Below are 23,839 nucleotides of genomic sequence, written 5' to 3' on the forward strand. Positions count from 1 at the left end.
AATATTGCATCATCCAGCAATAAGTTGTTGGACTGGATTAAAAGATAAGTTTTTGGTTGGAAATGAAGTTCATCGAGACTTGTCTAGCTACATGATGTGCAGTTTAAATTCGTACATCGTTGAGAAGAGATCGAAAATGTGTAGCATATGTGACAAAAACTGTGTTGCGTGATTAAATTCTTTATATCTTTCCGTGTGTGGTGTGATTCCATTTTGATGAATATTTTACGGAGGTTTATGTGATTAGATATAGTGAAGTGAAATGTTCATATAGCGGTGAACGTAACCGATGTACTTGATGTATGAAGCGGTACTGCAATACATTTTTCTAGATTTTGTTATTAATAAAAAAACGCATGTGAATTAATACTCAAGAATGTAAACAATCTTAAAAAATCATATGAAGACCTTTTTTATGATGAACTAAGCTGTCTTTGAAGTAAGTAACTGCTTAATTATTATGTTTTTTGATAATAGTTTTAGTTAGTAGGCAAATTTTAACACCCACTGGTAGCCACCATACATTCTGACTGCGGATTAAATGTGCAAAACAGAATCACAATTTTTTATGCAATAATTCAATTAAAAAGTTTGTCATTTTTCGAACTTGTCTACGTTAGCTGAGCTCATATTGATATATTTACGAGCAAATTTATAACATAATGATTTTTTTACATTTTGAAGCTTCTCTCTCTCTCCTGCTGGCTTAACGTCCCTTTAGCTCATGCCATTCATTTCTGGCTTACTTATGACTTATTTTACCACTTAACCGGATAGTCAGTCCTTGCTCCTTGATGGGATTTAATATTCGGTCCTGTCTTGTGGAACTGCCGTGTTTGTGTTGAAGTTCCATAATAGCCAGTGCAATATTTATAGGAGATTTGAACCATCAATTGAGCCAAACAATTATCACGGCACACTTGTACTTTGTTGTTCGCAAAGAACTGTCGGGTTGAATTTTAACAGGATTTTGTGTGAATATTGTTTTGTTATTCATGTAGAACGGCCTGACTGAATTGTTATGTGAATATAATAATGAATTTTGAACGAAAAAAATCGTAATAAATCGATTCATATATTGTGTTGGGTTAATGGTGCTGGAAGGTTAGCTACTTACGGAGTCTACGATGCTCTAAGTTTCAAAGCTTAAATATTTAGACGGTATGTATCAAACAATTGAGCCAGAATTTATAAACGAAGAATAGCAAGAATGAACTAATACATGGCAAACCATGGTCAGACATGCTACAAAAATGTTTTATGAAATGGAAGCCGTCAAACGCACACTGAAAAATTAGCGGAAGGTATCATATACTCTAATGTGAGCACTGCATGAGCTTGTAACTAGTGTTGGGTAAAGTAGCACATTTTGGTGTACTGTGCGCACACGAAAGCACACTGAGGTGTGCTGTGCACACACCTAGCACAGTGCACACCTAGAACACTGCTAGCACAGTGCTAGCACACTCCTAGCACAGTGCTAGCACACTCCTAACACAGTGCTAGCACACTCCTAGCACAGTGCTAGCACACTCCTAGCACAGTGCTAGCACACTCCTAGCACAGTGCTAGCACACTACAAGCACAGTGCTAGCACACTCCTAGCACAGTGCTAGCACACTACAAGCACAGTGCTAGCACACTCCTAGCACAGTGCTAGCACAGTGCTAGCACAGTGCTAGCACACTACAAGCACAGTGCTAGCACACCTTTTTTACCAGGAATTTAACCTAGCACGGCGTTAGCTGAACGAAGGAACACTCGTTCTAAGAAATGTTTTGATGAAAGAAACCGAAAGAGGGCGTGGGGGAAGTCGATCAAAATAAAAGGACAAAATTTCAGTCGGATAGCGAGAGTGTGATGTATGTGTATGTGTATGTGTGCACACATTCCCACGAAACAGTATAACCGATCGGAGGAAGTCTAATGATGAAATTGCTGTCCGGGGGGTGAAGTGATTTCAAAAGTGCTGACCGGGGGGGAGTCATTTTTGGAGGCCCTAACTAAGACACATCATGGCTGCTCAATTTCTGATTGTGATGCGCTGGCGGGGGGGGGGGGGGGGGGAGGGGTGATTGGGAACCTTACAACCGTGTGTTAGCAGAGTATTTGCAGTGTGCTACCAACGTGCTCCGCACTAGGTGTGCACTGTGTTAGCAGTGTGCTAGCACAGTAATAGGTGTGCTGTGCTGTGCGCACACCAAGCTGTGCTGTGCGCACTGTGTGCACAGCAGCACATTACCCAACACTACTTGTAACACGACTGCCCTGGGTTTAAATCTCAATTATACTATGGTGTACTTCGATTCCAGATTACAATCCATCGATTACAAAGTACAAATTTGTATAAACTAGTTAATAGGCCTGGTTACATGCCTACACAGCAGATCTACGTAATGCCGAGGTATGGAGTTTTCGTCACATCAAGTAGAAGTTTTTTTTTATCATGCTGAAAATGTTCTAATACAATTACGGCTTACGTTGGCGATACTACGCTACTTACAGTGAAATCCAGCCTTACAGACTGAACATGCTTCTTTTGCTTCTTTTCAACCATCTAAAATGTTCAATTTACTATCTTGGCTCCGTCAGAATTTCTTTACAATAGTTCTGCTACAATCGCCGAAATAGGGAAAATCCAAACATTGAAGACGTTCATGGATGGCTTAGAAAATTCCGTTTAAGATGCACATCGGGTCTCTCCAGTTTTGGTTTCATGATGTGCCATTGTAGGATCGACCACGGAAAAGAAATATTTTCGGAGCGCATGACATGTATTCCGTTTTCTACAACCATTAAAAATAGAAAATTGTTGAATAAAATGTCTGATCAAATTCCTTACCCCTTACCGACAGCAAATCAGATCTGTTTAACGCAGTATATTAATGTATTAATAGTATTAGTAATTAATAAGTAATTAGTAATAGTATAGTATTAATGGATGTTTTCACTGTTTTTCAAAATTTGCAGTGGTCAATGGTGGCCAGGTGGCTCGGTTGCCGGGTCCTGGTAATATTATCACCATCTTCACCAGCTATTCCTTTTCTCAATGGGCATCACCATTTACTCTTCTTCTTTTTTTTAAATTCACTACAATTTGAAGAGATCTTGGCCAGCCATTGCTATTTTTCCTTGGCTTTATTACCCCGTAGCGAGACAGTCTGTCCTGCGTACGGAAGTTTAGCCCGGAAGGGATTTGATCGTCCATTCTGTGATGTACAAACCCGCGCCGCTACCATTCAGCAATTCCCGCTCAGCAATTAAATAATGACAAATATTCATGGAATTGCTTCAAACTAATATTCTGCTGTTAAAATGTAGTTAATTTTGCTTTCTTCAACTTTTGCTTATTTTCACTTGGCCAACACACTCTAGAAACCGTACCACTTGTACCATTTGTTGAGCCAGCCTACTATGAAATATTTAGCATCGTACTACCGTAAAACATCGTTTGGTATAATAAATTCACTTTTCGATAAGTTGAAGTAGGCTTAGATCCTGTACAACAATCAAAAAACGAATCCAATCCTAGTGAACATGAAGGGTTTGTTGAATGAGCTTTCATATTGGGCAAATTATATTTTTACAACAGTGCCTTAGAAAAACCGATATGCCAACACTGCAGTAACGCTGCGTTACTGCACGAGTAGAATTTATATAGCGACGATATATAGCGATTTATATATAGATAGTGCACGTACCTTATAGAGCATATGCAGGTTATAGGTTATACAAATTATTTTTTTTGAATGACACTGACATCGTATTTTAATTATTTACGATACGTATTGCTTCACACGGAAGATGAAGGAGCATGTAAAACATTTCGAATATTTTATAAGCTTAGTTATTTTATCCCAAATCACGTACCGAATGTTCGATAGAAATTGGAACTTGAAGAAAATTGTATGCTTGGATAAGGAAATTAAGACATTATTTTAGACATTTAGGAAATTAAGACATTTATGTTCCAACGCATTGTAAACCAACTTTAAATTTAAAATTAAACTTTGTTTCTTCAGATTGAATTGAGAGCAAACGTATAAGGGTGTAACATAACAATATATCAATAGTGGCTTAGCCACTGGCTTACCGCAAGTCCAACATCAATTGCTAAGGAAATCCTACTTAGCTATAAGTTAACGGATATAATGAAGGTTCTGTACTAGTATTTGAAATAAAGTTGTTTTTATAATTGAAATTTAAATTTTGCTTATATTTTGTATGATGAAATACAAATTTCTATCAATAGCATTTAACTATTGGATTATTTAACTAAACTTTAACTATATATCGTTTAGTGATGATAGTTTTGGTGAGCAGGAGCCTGATGTTGGTATTGCGGCTGGTAGTGGTGTTGAGGCTGAGGCGCCTGGTATCCCTTGATCGGTTCCCGGTGAACCTGAGCAATGAATCCGCTCTTACCCTCAACGTGGTACGTGACGGTACGCTTGTGGCCATCGGCATCGATCAGATAGTACTCGCCCTGAGTAGAGTCGTCCTTACGGGCCTCCTTCTGTCCATGGACATCGCCAGTGTGGTCATCGTGCACATCGTAATGATACTCGTAGTGCACTGGTCCGTGATGCTCTTCTTCGTGGTGATAGTGCTGAGGTTGGTATTGTTGTTGATGGCCGTAGTGAGACTGAGCACTGACGGCAGCCACAAGAGCAAGAACAACGATGATCTATAATGGATACGAAATTAGTGAAAACACATCCAAACAAGAATTGGTTGGTTGTTGTACCTTGGAATACATGTTGCAGGACTTTAGTGAGGTGTTGTTTGGAGTGCGAACAAATGGTTTCTGATGTTGAAAATGTGCAGGGTCTTTCTTTATATAGCGAAGTGAAATGCACTCATGGTATCAGGAAAGTATTGGGGAAAGGAAAAAAGCAACCAAAACCACCGAAAATTCATAACGTGTTGTCAGTCATGGCGATCACGGTTTGCCAAATGTTCCAACCGGTTGAACCAGATTGCTCTAGTTGAAGTGAAAGGATTGCATACAACATGAAGGTGCTTAGGAAGAAAAGGTATTCGTGATAATGATTGGGCTCAATGTATAGAGGTTCAAATTACGTAACGAAAACTTTTCAAGGTTAAGGCTATGTTTTGATGAATTTGGGTTTGGTAAGAATGTTTTTTTTTTCAATTATTTTTGTAGCAAAAATCCGACATATAATTTGTTAGGCAAGTAAAAGAGAACATAGTTTTTAGAATGCCGATTCCATAAAATGATTTTTTTTTATAAATTGTTGAATCCGGGTAATTAGAATTCGTTTTTCGTTGATTCGCTTTTATATATACATATTTGTGAAGAAACTACCGATGTTCGTCACTTTCGTTATGGATAAGTTTCGGGAATATAATGGAGAGTGATTATTTAAAAAAACTACGCTTCTTTTCATTTTGCAAAATTCTTTCTCTCTTTCTTTCAAATATTTTAAAACATTTTACGATGCTTATTTCATAAGCAATTTTAAATTTAATATTAACATTTATCCAAACTATACATCTGCAGTTAAGAACAATAATGCTATTGAATAAGAAATCTAATCGATTTGTAAGGTTATGATGTTTTAAATTTTTGATGTATCTGATAAACGTGTATTTTTAATTTAGTTGAATTTCTTTTCAATTTATTGCGTATCTTAATGGTATAATCTTTCTATCTAGATAAAAGATATACCTACATCGACATATACATATGTGATGTATTAGTTAGGTTATGGTTCAAAACTGAAAGAGTTCAGCTAAAAGATTTCTTTTATCGGAAATATTTTAGTCTGGATCTTACCCTGAGTACCGATATCCAGCATCAGTCTCAACGAATAATCGTTACTATTACGTAGGAGACTAAAAGATTGTAGTTATGGTACGGAGACACAAAAATGGATTAAAATTTTAATAAGATTTTAATAAGACATTGTTCGCAAAATTATATAACACAATAAGTCTAGGTTCTGTTACATTACTCATTTGGTATAAACATATTAGAATCCCTATTTATAAACATTTTACGCATACATTATGTTTGGTAGTTCGGAATAATATTTAATGTGATTCAATATAACATCCAACTAAAACCAGCCATCTACTATATAAGATGCAGAGCAGACGCTCGCCACTTTTTTTCCTCCCTTCAATTCAGCCGTGGTTCATCCGTATAACCAAGCTTAGACATGTGAATACGAGTAATGAAATGAGATTCTATGTTATCCTTATAGAGGCTTCAGGTTCAATTTCTTAACAATGAGATATTACTACCACACTGCCAACAGAATAGTGTGAAAACTAGTTTTTTGTTGTTTAATAGATATGGCACACATCACTATTATCCAGTTCAAGTTTACGTTCTTACATACGACATTGAAGATATACGATCGTCTTGATATCAATATCAGTTGTAAACCCAAATAGTCATTAGAGGCAGAAAGTAGCATATCAATTTCTAATGATCGAATTAAAAATTATCAAATATTTTTGAAAATTATTTTAAACTTGGGGCTTTTTAATTAATTGGAAGTTATTTCATATTCAGACTCTTTGTAGTTAAATCACATTCGTGTAGCTAAATATTCGTTTAGCTTAAAAAATTCTGAGATAAAATGTAGTTATTACCTAACGAAAGAATGGCTCAGAGCTATAACGAGTGAGAAATTTTACAAACACATGCAAATAATGTAAAAGTTTTATTTGACACCAGAGTTTTTCGAACTACTGTTACTACACTTCTAACTAAGATTAGTGCAACAGACCTATGTAGAAGATTGTGGAAAGTTACAAGCTAACCGCACAAATTCCGTTTAACGATAGTAGCGAGAAAGTCTATGATTTGCTATGAAATGAAAATATGTTGAAAAAGGTTTCTCAAAATAATTTCACAATTTAAACCAATATCATGAAATTGAAAAATAATTAATTTCAAGTTTGATTTACATTTTATTACATTACTACACGGGTAATTAAAAAGACTATGGAATGTTTAATGGTGATAATTCTGATGAGCGGGAATCTGATGTTGGTAGTGGGGCTGAGGCGCCTGGTATCCCTTGATCGGTTCCCGGTGAACCTGAGCAATGAATCCGCTCTTACCCTCAACGTGGTACGTGACGGTACGCTTGTGGCCATCGGCATCGATCAGATAGTACTCGCCCTGAGTAGAGTCGTCCTTACGGGCCTCCTTCTGTCCATGGACATCGCCAGTGTGATCGTCATGAACATCGTAATGATACTCGTAGTGCACTGGTCCGTGATGCTCTTCTTCGTGGTGATAGTGCTGAGGTTGGTATTGTTGTTGATGGCCATAGTGAGACTGAGCACTGACGGCAGCCACGAGAGCAAGAACAACGAAGATCTATAATAGATACGAGATTAATGAAAACACATCCAAACAAGAATTGGTTGGTTGTTGTACCTTGGAATACATTTTGACTTTAGTGAGGTGTTGTTTGGAGTGCGAACAAATGGTTTCTGATGTCGAAAACTACAGCTGCCCTTACTTTATATAGCGAAGTGAAATGCACTTATGGTATCAGAAAACTATGGGTATAAAAAAGATAAAGACACTACCGAAAATCGAGAGTACGAGAGTACGATTAGCCATGGCGATCACGGTTTGCCAAATGTTCCAACCGGTTGAACCAGACTGCTCTAGTTGAAGTGAAAGGATTACATTCCTCATGTAGGCTTAGAAAGAAAAAACTTGTTTTTAATTGAGTAAGGATATGTGTGGATACGTAATTTAAGACTTTCACGGCCAAGGCTGTTTTTTGGTCCAACATCATAACTATATATGCTTCTCTAATTCATATTTATGTGCTAATAATTGGCTGCCACCGTGTCATGCAATGTAATCTTAAATCATGATAGAGTATGTTGAATTATTTCCACCTTTTGAAAGATACACAAAATGATTATTAAAACAACTGCGTCAATCTGTCTATTTATTTAAAGAGTATGTCCAATAAGTTGCTGCCTAAGTACCGATTTATGAAATATGAATACGGTTCTCAAATCATCTGTTAAATAGAATAGAAACACTAAGAAATATATGAAGATCTCAAATTCTTATCACTTAAGAATATTTGCAACGCAAGAGTAAAATGGGTAATGCATGCTGCAGGTCAGACTAAATGATGAAAACATGATAAATCTTCGGAAACGACCTCCCTGAGTTTCCAGCAAATCACTACAGACGTATATGATCCGGGGTAGTACGGATGTAACTCATTATATACTATATGATCACAGTAATATATATGATTCCAGTCTCACCAAGTAATCAGTAGAATCTTCCTGGCCGTTAGTACTAGTTTGACCACTGTTTGAACTTTTTTTTTGAAAATGATTGCTTTTGCACAATATTGTCATATTTGACCCAATTCTAATTCCAATTTACCATCTGTTTAAGAAATATGTCAATTTGTTTCTGTGTGGCCACGGATTAATAGGAAAAAATCATGGATTAATTATTTTTTTTGTGTTAATTGATGTGGCACCCAAACCTTTTCGAAACCAACTTTGACAAATATTTTAAAGCAGCTTTATGAGTGATCTTTAGATGATGGGTGATACTACAACTGCTAATATGTTATTAAACTTTAATTATCTACGTTACAGTGAATAATCTTTCGTAATGATGATCACGGTTTGCTAAATGCTCCAACCGGTTGAACGGCACTGCTCTAGTTGAAGTGAAAGGACATGTAGATATATTAAAAGGATTTTGTGTGATTCGGCCCATTTTAGACAAATGAATGTAAATATTTGTACTAATTCCTTTTTAAGCAAAACTAAGACGGAGCAATTCATAATTGAAATATAGCATTGCACTACTGATTGTTCTAAGTATCAGTGGAACACAAGTAATATTTTGTAATCTCTTGGAGAACAGCTCAACTGTATTTTTGCAATATTTTTTCAAATTTTTTTGAAATATAATTAGTCTAATATAAGAATGTTTTCTTTCAATCATATTTTCTTTAAATTTAACAACCTATTTAATTAGCAACTGTTAAACTTTGTGTGAATTCTTATGTTCTATGCATTTTTTTGAGAGTCACTTTCTGATCGTCTTTGGGGCGTCTGTTTAGAAAACAAAACTGTTTGGGAATTTTTCTTCGAATTTTGTTTGGGCAGTTGGTTTTGAAAACAAAATTTATTTCCGTTTATGTTTTTGCCTTAATCATGCCATTTAAATGATTTTAGCTTTAAAATTAGAACACATTGCAGATTTTATTATAATCACTTAATTCGGAAATTGCTGTGTAAATGTAAATTTTTGTTATTCATTAGCTAAGTACGAGGACTTCGATTACATTATTTAACCTTTATTGTTTGAAAAGCACTTTTCCTGCCATGATGTAAAGAGTGAGCACATACATATTTTTTGTTTCTTAAGAATTACCGTATCAAGACTTATTTTTACCACGTAGCCGGATAGTCAGATAAATATATAGTCGTATGGAAGCGGCGCCGTTTATCACATACAACATCGGGCAGCCGCAGTAATGTAATTATTTAAAACAATAATCCATAGAAAGGGTGTTATAAAAAGAAATTGATGATTTTTTGTATGTCTAAGACAATAATTAAATGAAAACAAACTTATAGGTATTCCCATGGAAAAAAAGAATACTACTTGTTTTCATATATTTACGTGTGCTGACTGATCAAGCTTCGCAATCGTTTCGATTTTCGATCGATTCTGGTACTTTATAACAAGTTTCGTTATAAAATATATAATCAATAACCATTAAATTAATGGTTCAATAATCAAACCATTAAATTAATTGGTTCTTGACCGAGTATATCAAGAGATCTTACTTGACTCAAACTTTTCAAAAGTATAGTATATGAAACATAAAAAAATATTTCAAAACATAATCTGAAAACATCTCAGGTGCTCTTAAGTAATTGATTGTTAAGATGAAGTGATAAGTATACCTATATTAATTGGGTATTTCATGAAATTCAATTATTCTAACATATTTTTTAGCATAATTTTATTATTTTCTTTAACAAATTTAACAGTTATTTTAGCTTGTACAGTTATTTTCGTTTTGTAGAACTCGAATAAGTTTTGTTTATTTCAATAAAGACGGCCAGGCCGTATGACTTTACTCGAATAAGTTGATATTATGATAATGATTAAATTACACAAACACAATTTTCTAGTGGTGATAGTTTTGGTGAGCAGGAGCCTGATGTTGGTATTGCGGCTGGTAGTGGTGTTGAGGCTGAGGCGCCTGGTATCCCTTGATCGGTTCCCGGTGAACCTCAGCGATGAATCCGCTCTTACCCTCAACGTGGTACGTGACCGTACGCTTGTGGCCATCAGCATCGATCAGATAGTACTCGCCCTGAGTGGAGTCGTCCTTACGGGCCTCCTTCTGTCCATGGACATCGCCAGTGTGATCGTCATGAACATCGTAGTGATACTCGTAGTGCACTGGTCCGTGATGCTCTTCTTCGTGGTGATAGTGCTGAGGTTGGTATTGTTGTTGATGGCCATAGTGAGACTGAGCACTGACGGCAGCCACGAGAGCAAGAACAACGATGATCTATAATAGATACGAGATTAGTGAAAACACATCCAAACAAGAATTGGTTGGTTGTTGTACCTTGGAATACATGTTGCAGGACTTTAGTGAGGTGTTGTTTGGAGTGCGAACAAATGGTTTCTGATGTTGAAAATGTGCAGGGTCTTTCTTTATATAGCGAAGTGAAATGCACTCATGGTATCAGGAAAGTATTGGGGAAAGGAAAAAAACAACCAAAAATATCGAAAATCGACAATGTGTGTCAGTCATGGCGATCACGGTTTGCCAAATGTTCCAACCGGTTGAACCAGATTGCTTTAGTTAAAGTGAAAGGATATGAGGGTTAAGGAAGAAAAATGACTGCCCATAATGATTGGACGTAATTTGTGGTGATTCAAATTAAATAATGGAAATGAAAATTCATGATCAAGGTTATTCGATGGTTGGTTGAATTGTGTAGCAGCTTTGAAATTATGTCTTTAAATCAATATCAATTATAGAAATAATAGTTTTGGTGTGAAATATTCCCCATTTCTTAGTTTTATTGATTAACTGACTAGTTTTGCTGAATTTAAAAAAATGCAACACCAACATCGTAAAGTAAACATATTGTGTAATATTGTGTTAAATCTGTCAATCCATATGTAAGGAATTATTATGTGGTACAGTCGACTACAAACGAATTACTAACAACTCTGATGCTGAATAATTTCTAAGCAAGTTGAATATTGCAATGAGTGGAAATTAAAAATTAACGATACAAAATCTGAGGCTATTTATTTCACTAGATGTACTAGTAACAAGAAAATTCCAAATCGACCCTTAAAAATAAATTATTCGGATATTGCTTGGGGGAATGATGTCAAATACGTAGGTGTCACGTTAGAGAAGCAGCTTTTAAAAAACACATAGAAGATAAATTGTGCTCTGGCCAAAAAGTTTTAAAATCGCTATACTGCTTCGTAAATAGGAAATCGAAATTACATACAAATAACAAGCTACTACTGTTTAAAACTATTCTAAGATCAATTATCCTTTATGCATCACCTATCTGGTCAAATTGCGCGGAAATGCATATCAAGAAACTGCAAGTATACCAAAAACAAATACATAAAAATAATTTTGAATTAGCCTGCTTGGCATTGTACCAAGGATATACGCGATCAAACTAAACTACCAAAAATTGATTTCAACTATTTCTATCAAATGCCCTACATAGATATAATGAAAAATGTACAAATCTTGAAATTAGGATAAGATATTGGTTAGGATAGCAAATCAGACAGATTTAGTAAATAATAATCATAAGCTAGACATAAGGAACAAAATTAAGAAAAGCAATTCCTAGGTTTTTTTTTGTCAATTTTTCCCAACGGCGTACTTTACAAATTCAATATTGAAAAAATATCAAAGTCCGCGTATAGTTATGTTTATAAATATTGTGTTGAGGCTTCAAGCATAGAAAACCAGAACCAATGTAATTTATAAATGGAAAATAAGTTCAAATACTACTATATACTAGGGGCGGCCCGGTGGTGCGTTTGATAAACGGCGCCTGTCCACACGGCAGCACCGGGTTCAAATCCTATCTGGACTGTTCCCCCGTAGCAAGGACTGACTATCCGGCTACGTGGTAAAATAAGTCTGGTAAGCCAGAAATGGTCGGCGTGGCCTGTAAGGTCATTAAAAGCCAAGAAGAGAGAGAGAGTTCATAAAATGTTAATCAGTATGCAATTCGTTAATACAAAGCATAAGCGGTAAGTTGAACACTATTCGACTAAGACGAAAATTCTAGATACGTGGAATTCTCCAGATTGCCTCCTCTTCCCCCTCCTGGCTTAACGACCTTATAGGTCATGTCGACCATTTCTGGCCGACTCGGACTCGGAGCTGTCGTGTGGAGCCGGCGCCGTTTGTCATACACACCACTGGGCCGAATGTAAAAATCGCGTAACTAGGGAACTGAATGTAGTTTAATTCAAGCTGTTTAGCAGGTATACTACATCTCATTTGAAAATGGTAATGCAGGATATATCGATGCACATGATACTTGTAAAAAATGTCATTTAATCAGGATCTCTACAGGAATTCCATTTTTTTATATTTGGTGAAAGATTTAATTTAAGGACATTTATGTACACCTGTTTAGTAATGCTACTCGGTGGACAAGGGATACAAGGGATAATCAAATATTATGCAAACTAAGAATTTTTTTGGAATCCGTAATTATCATTTTTTGTTTAATTTACGGAAACTTATTGTTGATATTTCAGTAAGTGATGATTATATTTTTTGTTCAATAGTTGAATAAAAAAAAATCAAAATTGGTATGGCGAATATTGAAATCAAGTAAAATGATTTGTTTGATGATGTTCGAATGTTTTGTTTTGCGCATCTATCTATACATCTATCTATAGGATGGCCGGCCGCCAAGGCCCTCGGTGGTTCCGAAGAAAGCAATTGTGTAAAAGTTTATTTCTCAATAGAGAATAGTACACACTGCATCGGGATAGGAAAAAGAGAAAGAGTAGGAGAATTCCACCGCTCAAAATATTTGAGGTAGTCGGTGCTAAGCCTACCGGGCCTAACATTTTATTCCATTTTGGGACTCAGATGTGCTTGCTTTGCATTTGGGTATAGGTAGTAGCAGGTGACCCGCTGGTGTACATAGTAACGATGCCGGTCTTACACGAACCGTATGTCGATTCCGGTCCGCGCAGCTACGCATGACTTACTATCTCGCTGCGAGTTAATGGCAAGGAAAGCCGTAGCACCGCTACCATCGCCGCTAGAACACCGGGCCATCGCCAATAACTAAATCTTGGCAATCATGCAGCAAAAGTATATGGAATGGTCAGGAACTTGATAACGACTCTTTTATTAAATTAAAAATTACTCAATTTAATTATAGTTTTAAAAAATATTAGTTACTTGTATACAAAATAATTCAATATCAATAATAGGAAAGACACATGGTTTTTATAGATTCAAAACATTTTATTACCTAAGCACAATACTATTCTAAAATCTATACAATGAACTAGTTGTGATAGTTTTGGTGAGCAGGAGCCTGATGTTGGTATTGCGGCTGGTAGTGGTGTTGAGGCTGAGGCGCCTGGTATCCCTTGATCGGTTCCCGGTGAACCTCAGCGATGAATCCGCTCTTACCCTCAACGTGGTACGTGACGGTACGCTTGTGGCCATCGGCATCGATCAGATAGTACTCGCCCTGAGTAGAGTCGTCCTTACGGGCCTCCTTCTGTCCATGGACATCGCCAGTGTGATCGTCATGAACATCGTAGTGATACTCGTAGTGCACTGGTCCGTGATGCTCTTCTTCGTGGTGATAGTGCTGAGGTTGGTACTGTTGTTGATGGCCATAGTGAGACTGAGCACTGACGGCAGCCACGAGAGCAAGAACAACTAGAATCTATATGAAAATTATAATTTTTTTTACGAAATTTATAATATTATATATTTTTATACCTTCTTCATAATGTATACAATGTATCAATGGATCAATGGATCAATGTATTGAAAGTACGACACTTTTGTTTCGACAATTGTATGCCTTCTGCCAACAGCAAACAACGTGTGTGCTTTTATATACCAATAGTTTTCATTGTGAAAGGAGAAAAAGCCACAAAAGGCATGGAAACAAATTTCTACAAAAAACGAGCTTGAAAGTCACGATTGGCTCGATTCGAAACTGCCAAAGTGATGCATGCCAGTTTGACTAGACTGGTCTAATTGAGGTGAAAGGAACAGTAACGGTGGCTTATATAATTACATAAGTTTATTGTTTTCGGAAAATGATCTTTAATGTATATACACAAATGTTCTTGAAATCAAAGGATTGAATATTGTCCAGCATTGCATTGGTTTGTAAAAATTGTTTTTTTTCAACTGATACTTTATAAGGGATGATTATGCATTAGTGTTCAGTCCACTACACCGAAAATCGTAGACCGATTCTCATTGGAACCGTTTTCTTAGAGAAAATTTTGACTTTTCAATTGCATGGTTAAAAAAAATGATACAAAAAGTTGTTGAACCAGGAAAAATGATAAGGAGATTAAACATATAGATATAAAGAGAGAGAGAGAGAGAGAGAGAGAGAGAGAGAAAGAGTCAAACGAATAAGAAAAAGAAAATTTTCATATTTAAAACTTGAGCGCTTTAAGTAATTCATATAAATAAAAATCATTGCTCGTGATGCATTGGATACGCACTGAATAGCGACAGATCGTCATATTGTTTCACCCATTATTTATATTTTAACCAAGACCATGTAGTGATCACTGATTCTCACATTATATATTATAACAATAGTCATCTCTTTGTTTGTAAAGCTGTTGTATAAATTGTTATAGCATTTGGTGCAAATATTCACAAGGTTGTAATTAAAATTTATCTTTGGGGCAGAGGATGGAGGTACGCTATGCTATACGATCGTTCTCGCGCACTAAATGATTTACATAGTTAAAATTTAATTCAAAGCGGCTTCCGCTTAATAAGAACAGTTATAAGTGGTGGTCGTATACACACAAGAGGAGTATACCAGTATACACAACAGGACCGGGTATCAAATCCCATACGGACCGTACCCCCTTACACAGGACTGAATATTTTGCTTTTTTTGTTTTTTTTTTGTTGAAATTTGGCCATCAAAGTGATAGGTGCATATAAGACACGGCTGAGGTATAGAATAAGACTTTGTTTATAACGATAGTGGATCCTCTTATGATTAAAACCGACATCAGGCATCAGACATTTTTGTGCGTATATGCTTAATGCTTATATTTAGTGTGACTGAGCTCTTTCAGGTTCTATATCAACGTACTGACGAGCGTACTGCACTTTCTTTTATATATCAATATTCTTGAACATTTTCCTTTTTACGGAGCTTCTCTAATCGGCAGACCACCTACTGTGCATACCGTTAGATCCCCCATCATACGAAACATTACAATAACTTAATTGAAATACATTCTTCAAACCTTATTACAATTATTTGAATTTGATCACATGTAAAGCAAACATTTTATTTATACCATAATTGTTCTATTAAAATAACTGATACGATTAAAAAAGTGCCTGTTACCAATTTCGTAACAGGGCTATGTGAATTATTTCGTTCTAGTGATGATAGTTTTGGTGAGCAGGAGCCTGATGTTGGTATTGCGGCTGGTAGTGGTGTTGAGGCTGAGGCGCCTGGTATCCCTTGATCGGTTCCCGGTGAACCTGAGCGATGAATCCGCTCTTACCCTCAACGTGGTACGTGACGGTACGCTTGTGGCCATCGGCATCGATCAGATAGTACTCGCCCTGAGTAGAGTGGTCCTTACGGGCCTCCTTCTGTCCATGGACATCGCCAGTGTGATCATCGTGCACATCGTAGTGATACTCGTAGTGCACTGGTCCGTGATGCTCTTCTTCGTGGTGATAGTGCTGAGGTTGGTATTGTTGTTGATGGCCATAGTGAGACTGAGCACTGACGGCAGCCACAAGAGCAAGAACAACGATGATCTATAATAGATACGAGACTAGTGAAAACACATCCAAACAAGAATGGGTTGGGTGTTGTACCTTGGAATACATGTTGCAGGACTTTAGTGAGGTGTTGTTTGGAGTGCGAACAAATGGTTTCTGATGTCGAAAACTACGGCAGGCCTTACTTTATATAGCGAAGTGAAAAGCACTCATTGCTATCAGAAAATCATTAAGGAAAGTAAAAAGACAATGAAACTCCCGAAAATCGAGAGTACGTTGTTATAGCCATGGCGATCACGGTTTGCCAAATGTTCCAACCGGTTGAACCAGACTGCTCTAGTTAAAGTGAGAGGAGTGCACACCACAAGAAGGTAATTTTAGGAAGAAAAAATCGTATTTTTTTTTTTTTTTGCTCGGTTAGAACGGCCTGGCCGTATCAAGACTTATTTTACCACGTAGCAGGATAGTTAGTCCATGCTACGGGGAGACGGTCCGGATGGGATTTGAACCCGGTCCCTGCCGTGTGGACGGGCGCCGTTTTCACATGCACCACCGGGCCGCCCCATAAAAAAATCGTATTGATGTCGATAAAAAAGTAAAAATACTTAAAGGAAATAATAGATGGTCAAGGTTGCAATTTGTTTTCCATAATAATATGAAACCCTGTGTTAAATTATTGAAATACATTCGTGTGAAATTTGCTTCCAATTTGTAGGGTACTTGCTAACGTGTTCGTTATTAAAAAGGAATGATTTTAGCGATTTTCGTAAAAAAATCCTGCTTCCTAGTAGTGCATTTTCTTTTCTGTAGCTATCCTATAGTACAATTTTACGTCAAGCTTTTTTTTTACCAGATAAATTCTTTTTGACAGCTATTATACTTTCACAGTTAGCAATACGGCCAGGCCGTTCTTTATGAATAAAAAAAAAAAAAAAAAAAAAAAATTATACTTTCACAGTTATTATACTTATATACATATATATTATACTGCAATCTGGAGAAAGTCCAAAGTGCATAACAGCAGTATTGTTCTGATAACCCTACACCAACGCTACGAACATGATGTTATCGTTCGCCCTTGAGGTTGAAGCAATCGGTCAAACAGTGACGAAGTACCTGTATAAGATGGAATTGATTATGTGAAAACGCCAGTCGAGGCTAAAGACCAGTAGGCAATTTCCGGGAAGGAGCTACTGAAGGAGGTAGTGAATTTGTTTTAGAATTGGATAAGGTTTCGTTTTATCAAAGACCGTAATTTTCCTAATGTCATTAAGAAGCGACGCACATAAAATCTATAGTAAACAAAAGACCTGATACGTTATCCAATAATTTTGAAGTAACACACAAAAAAGCCTAATCAAATTTTGATTTTTTGTTTCGAGTGGCCGGTTAATAAGGCGCCAAGAGCATTGATCTTCTTGAATAGTTGGATAGAACATATAATGCAGACAAATACACGATTATCAATAAACACAACGACATTAGATGTAAGAATACATTGACTCCAAAGAATATTACCTAATATTCCTTGAGTACTTTATTCATCAGACTCAATGAGTGTAGACTTTGAGGCTGGGGATTAAAATTACTAGTTAAATTTTATTTATTTTTTATTTACCACCGTCCTATTATCTCCCACATAGCATAATGTATTTTTCAACACGGCCAACTGGACAGCGATCGGAGCAGCTCTGCAGCGAAGGAACACGCCACCGTACCTCCAGGCGTTGCTGCGGAACTACTTCACGAATCGCACGCTCCACTACGAAACGGATGAAGGAATGGTCTCGTTACCAGTATCGGCAGGTGTCCCGCAGGGTTCGGTCCTAGGGCCAACACTGTGGAATGTTATGTACGATGACCTTCTTCGTTTGGAGCTGTTCGGAAAGCGTGCGGACATTATAGGGTTTGCTGATGATGTGGCGTTCACCCTTATAGGGAGGGACCCGCAGGAAATCAGCAACCTTGCTACGAGGAATCTGGAGATGATCGAGCGTTGGATGGATGGAGTGGGATTGAAGCTGGCCCATCAAAAGACCGGCTACATGATCTTCTGCACTCATCACAACCCGCAGGTAGGTCAACTACGTGCGGGGGGACACACGATCGTATCCACTGAATCGCTCAAGTACCTGGGGGTCGAGCTCTGCCGCAAACAGCACCACGGTCGGCATTTGGAGAAGGTTTGCAGCAAGGCATCACGTATCACGAATGTCTTGACCGCTCTGATGCCGAATAAGTGTGGCCCAAAAAGCAGCAGAAGGAGACCCTTGGTTAACGTTGGGAATAGCATTGTCCGTTACGCGGCACCATCGTGGGGACGGACGCTTCTTCAGAAGGACGTTCACCGGACCACGGTTCAGAGGACGCACCGCACAGGAGTTCTTCGAGTGGCCAGTGCCTTCCAAACGGTCTCCTACGATGCCGCTTGCGTGGTCGCAAGCACTATCCCGTTAGTCCTTCTCCTAGAGGAGGACATCCGCTGCCACGACGAAAAGGTAGCGAGGGGAAGTCCAGGACCAGACATACGAAAGCGGCAAAGGGAAGAGACCATGGGACGCTGGCAACAACAATGGACAGCCGGAGCGGGGCAGCCGAGATCGCCGGGGATGAAGACGAGGAGAATTATCCCGGACATTATGTCCTGGGTAAATCGCAAGCACGGAGAAATTGATTTTTATCTCTCTCAACTCTTTACAGGGCATGGGTTTCTCCGGAGCTACTTCGTCGAAAAAGGCATCCTCGACGGCTCGCCAAACTGCCCGGTGTGTGAACACCAAGTGGAAGATGTCGACCACGTAATGTTCCACTGTCCACGGTTTGCTCGAACCCAACACGAGATGCAGCAGCAGAGCCACACCCGCTTGACGATAGAAAATCTTGCAGCGGAAATGTGTGCCAACAGCAACACATGGGAAGCAGTCCGGACCGCCGCAAGGACCATCTTCAGAAACCTCCAAGTGAGATGGAATGAGGAAAGTCCACCTACGGCCAGACGGAGACGACAACAACGCCGGCGGAACACGGAACAAACGGGACAGCAACAGCTACCGCCGTAACCGCACCAAAGGATGACGACAACGGAAGCAGCAGCAGCAGCAACGAGTAACCAGAGCAGCAGCAGGAGCTAGACCCCACCGGAAGTAGCGGCTACGGACGGGCGGAATTAAGCAGCAGCAGCGGAAGGAAGGCACGAAGCAGCAGCAGCAGCTGAGACAACTAGGACGGATGACGCAGTAGCAGCATTGGAAAGCAGCAGCACGTCAACAGGATGGGTGCATCGCACAAACGTTCCTGCATGGAGTACTACGCACATCAAGCGCATCGGCAGGGTTCGGATCAGGTCGAGGAGTGGTTTAGTTAGGGTCCCATCGGCTGCCGGGTCCGCTTCTCGGGCCCAGCGTCACGATGAATCCCACATAACCCATCTCGGAGGGATTGGTTTGTAGCCGCAAGCCGCCCTTCGAGGTGGGTACCTTTTGAAGGTTCCCTCCCCGTTAACAAAAAAAAAAAAAAAAAAAAAAATAGCATAATGTATTTTTAATAACTAGAGACAGTGGCGGATCAAGCTTGTCGGAGGCCCTAGGCGGAATGGTAATTGGGGCCCAAAAAAGTATAGTCGAACTGTCGTGAAACTGAATTTAAAAAAAAACCGAGAATTTAACTGTTATTAAAAGTGCTGACCGGGGGGGGGGAGTCATTTTTGGAGGCCCCTACTGTACCTGCTCGGGGCCCCTACAACTCCGCAAACGATGTTGGCGGGGGGGGGGGGGGGTGCTCAGTGACCGTTAGCCAAAACACACTCGCAAACCTGTGCATATGGTTTTCAAGGAAGAACAACCCATTCATAGCGCTGGGGCCTCGGCTGTGCATATGATTCCATGGAAATCGTTCGTTCTGGGTTTAAAGGGGCCCCTGGCAGGTCCACAAATTCACAACCTCGTCACCGCCGAACCTGCTGTCCATATGATTCTTTGGAAAAAGTTCGTTCGTGGTTTTAAAGGGGCCTCTGGTGTTCGAGTTCGATAAGTAGTAGATGAGCGGGGGGGGGGGGGGGGGTTGTTTCTGTTCGGGTTCCGTTATGTATGAAAAATTTTCTGTAATCTTCTGTTGTCTTTCGGGGCCCCTCCAAACGACGGGGCCCTAGGCGGCCGCCTACTCCGCCCACCGTTAGATCCGCTGCTGACTAGAGAAGGAGGAAAGTTTCGATCGTGGAGTTGTTATATAGTTTGGTATGATAACGAGCAATTAATGGAGGAATTGAGAAAGCGAGTGCGGAAGTGGGAATTGAGAAAATTGAACCCGAATAATTGGCAATCTCTATTGCACATATCCTTAATCAGGGATAATACTATCCAAAATTCAAACGACGGGATGGGATAACCATGGGAGACCTGTCTCCAAGTCGATGAGAGGGAACATACGCTACTACATTTTTGGGTACAGCTTTGTCAATTGTAGAAGGTGATTCGATGAAGTCCAGGTGCGACTTAGCTAAGATTCGATCGATTAGGACGTAGTCCAGGACCAGCCATTTCTGGCTTACTAGACATTTTTTGACGATGTAAACGGACAGTCAGACTTTACTATGGCCCAAATGGGATTTGATTCCCGGTAAGGTCGTGTGGAACAGGACCGGTAGCATACTTCACCGGGCCACCCTACATGTGAATAGGAATAGTATATACATATATAAAGATGAATTGAAACATTAGAATAAGGATTTATGGGACAGGTCATTTGAAAATAGTTGTACTTTTATTACATAGCAACAATAGTGATTTGATTGACTATTAAAAAACTAGTGATGATAGTTTTGGTGAGCAGGAGCCTGATGTTGGTATTGCGGCTGGTAGTGGTGTTGAGGCTGAGGCGCCTGGTATCCCTTGATCGGTTCCCGGTGAACCTGAGCGATGAATCCGCTCTTACCCTCAACGTGGTACGTGACGGTACGCTTGTGGCCATCGGCATCGATCAGATAGTACTCGCCCTGAGTAGAGTGGTCCTTACGGGCCTCCTTCTGTCCATGGACATCGCCAGTGTGATCGTCATGAACATCGTAGTGATACTCGTAGTGCACTGGTCCGTGATGCTCTTCTTCGTGGTGATAGTGCTGAGGTTGGTATTGTTGTTGATGGCCATAGTGAGATTGAGCACTGACGGCAGCCACGAGAGCAAGAACAACGATGATCTATAACAGATACGAGATTAGTGAAAACACATCCAAATAACAGGCGGTTGGTTTTTGTACCTTGGAGTACATGTTGCAGGACTTTAGTGAGGTGTTGTTTGGAGTGCGAACAAATGGTTTCTGATGTCGAAAACTACGGGTGACCTTACTTTATATAGCGAAGTGAAATGCACTCATGGTATCAAAAAAGTATTGGAGAAAGGAAAAAGCAACCAAAAATATCGAAAATTGACAATGTGTGTCAGTCATGGCGATCACGGTTTGCCAAATTCCAACCGGTTGAACCAGACGGCTCTAGTTGAAGTGAAAGGATTGCATGGGACAGCATGGTATAATTAGGAAACAACAACTGTTTAATGCTTAAGAATTGTTACTGTGTGCAGCTGGATGAAATACAATTTTCATGGTCAAGGCTATTTTTTGCTGCAATTATCGTTAGTGTGATTTGTTTTTAGTTTATCATTGGGTTTCCATTTTTTGCATGTTAAGAACAGCCATTTGGTTTCAATTTATTTAAGTTGAAATAATAATTGTACTCGACAAGCATTTGATAACGAGTGAAACACTTGATTGAATATCAGAAGTAAATGTGTCGGATATACTTTACATAGATATGTTTAGTGCACTGAATTTTTTTTATAAATGTCGAACTCATCATCATCATCATTTCTGGCCTGCTCATAGTCGAGCACGTCGCGAAGACATGGCCTGGTGCCGTTTCCAGGAAACTCAATTCAGGGCTGCATTCCTCCATTCACGGCTGCGTAAAAAATACATTAAGGGTCGGTCCCGTTGTGTATGTGACAAACAGCGCCGATTCTACACTATAGGACCGAGTACCAAATTTCATCCAGACCGTCTTCCCATAGCAAGGACTGACTTTCCGGCTACGTGATAAATACAAGTCTTTTTTTTGTTTTTGTTAACGGGAAGGGATCCTTCAAAAGATATCCACCTCGGAGGGCGGTCCGCGTCTACAAACCATTCCCTGCGAGATCGGTTTTGTGGAATTCATCGTGACACTCGGCCCGTGAAGCGGACCCGGCAGCTAATGGGACCCTAACTAAACCACTCCTAACTATGCCGATTCGCTGTTGTGCGTAGTACTCCATACGAGATCGTATGTTCAGTGCAACCATCCTGTTAATGACTGTTACTTTGAAGGCTACTTCTGCGTCGTCTTTCCTAGTTGTCTGTGGTACTGCTTCGTGTCTTCCTTCCGCTGCCACTGCTCCAATCCGCTCGCCCGTAGTCGCTACTTCTTGGTAGGTCTTAGCTCCTGCTGCTGCTCTGTTTACTCGTTGCTGCTGCTGTTGCTTCCGTTGTCGTTGTCCTTTGTTGCGGTTGCGGCGGTTGTTATTGATGCCTTGCTTGTTCTGCGTTCCGCCGTCTTTGTCCTCCTTATCGCCTTCTTGCCGTTGGTGAACTTTCCTCGTTCCACATCACTTAGGGGTTTTTGAGGATGATCTATGCGGCAGTCCAAACTAAGATGCCCTGTAATAAGTTGAGGAAAATGAAAATGAATTTCTCCGTGCCTACGATTTACCTAGGACATAATGCTGCTCCGTTTTGGTTGTCCACTGTTGTTGCCAGCGTCTCATGGTCTCCTCTCGTTGTTGCTTCCGTATGTCTGGTGCCTAACCTCCCCTTTCTACCTTATCGTCGTGGCATCGGACGACCTACTCCAGGTAAAGAACTAATGGGATGCTCGCAACCATGGAAGTGGTGTTGTATGAAACCGTTTGGAAGGCGCTGGCTCCTGTACCCTCCTGTACCTCCTGTAGAACTCCTGTACCCTCTGAATTGTGGTTCGATGACTATCTCTTTGAAGCAGCATACATCCCCACGCAGGTGTTGCGTAACGGACAATGTTGTTCCAAACGTTAACCAGGGGTCTCCTGCTTCTACTGCTCTGGTGCAAACCTTCTCCAGATGCTGGCCGTGGTGCTGTTTGCAGCCCGGCTCGACCCCAAGCTAGTTGAGCGTCTTCGTGGATACGATGGTGTGTCCAGCCGCTCCTAGATGACTTACTTGCGGGTTATGATGAGTACAGAAGATCATGTAGCCGGTTTTCAATGAGCCAGCTTCAGACCCACACCATCCATCCAACGCTCGATCGTCTCCTGGTTCCTCGTAGCAAGTTCGCTAATTTCCTGTGGGTCCCTCCCGATAATGTCCGCACGCGTCTCCTACAGGTTGAAGGTCATCGTACATAACGTTCCATAGTGTTGGTCCAAACCGAATCCTGGGGAACAGTTGTCGATACAGGTACCGAAACCATCCCTTCATCCGTCTCGTAGTGCAATCCTCATAGTCCTAATACTCATTTGCATTTATGATTAGAATCGAATCAGTAAAAGGAAACGATAATTTTTCATACACGTGAATTGAAGATACTTAGAAGAGTCGTTTGGAAGGATACAAAGAGCCGTTCCATTAAGGAGAAGGATTGATATTGTCACCAGGAAAGCTTTAGAGGATCATAAATTATTTTGACCCTATCCATTTGGCCAAATGAGGAGAGTGACATCATAATCAGAGAAGCCATCAGAGTAATACTTGTAATACGTAAGTACTACTATTTTGATAGCAATTTGTTTTTTTATTA

General features: G+C 39.5%; 1 protein-coding gene across 14 annotated transcripts; it reads right to left on the minus strand.

The window, feature by feature from the left end:
• Nucleotides 1-3,855: 3,855 nt before the first annotated feature.
• LOC125762653 (larval cuticle protein A2B-like) lies at nt 3,856-21,443 on the minus strand. 14 transcript variants are annotated; one of them, XM_049425001.1, is made up of 3 exons: nt 16,137-16,224; nt 16,004-16,076; nt 12,918-13,904 (listed from the first exon to the last, which is right to left on the minus strand). In XM_049425001.1, the coding sequence occupies exons 1-3, from the start codon at nt 16,146-16,148 to the stop codon at nt 13,588-13,590; spliced, it is 402 nt and encodes a 133-aa protein (XP_049280958.1). In that variant the 5' UTR covers nt 16,149-16,224; the 3' UTR covers nt 12,918-13,587. The 14 variants fall into 14 exon arrangements, with proteins under 14 accessions (XP_049280969.1, XP_049280967.1, XP_049280965.1 ...); XM_049425012.1 differs by lacking the exons at nt 12,918-13,904; nt 16,004-16,076; nt 16,137-16,224 and adding exons at nt 3,856-4,687; nt 7,421-7,638; XM_049425010.1 differs by lacking the exons at nt 12,918-13,904; nt 16,004-16,076 and adding an exon at nt 3,857-4,687 and having other exon boundaries at nt 16,137-16,210.
• Between the last annotated feature and the right edge of the window lie 2,396 nt (nt 21,444-23,839).

The sequence above is a fragment of the Anopheles funestus genome, chromosome 2RL, assembly GCF_943734845.2.
Source record: "Anopheles funestus chromosome 2RL, idAnoFuneDA-416_04, whole genome shotgun sequence".
NCBI classification, from domain to species: Eukaryota; Metazoa; Arthropoda; class Insecta; order Diptera; family Culicidae; genus Anopheles; species Anopheles funestus.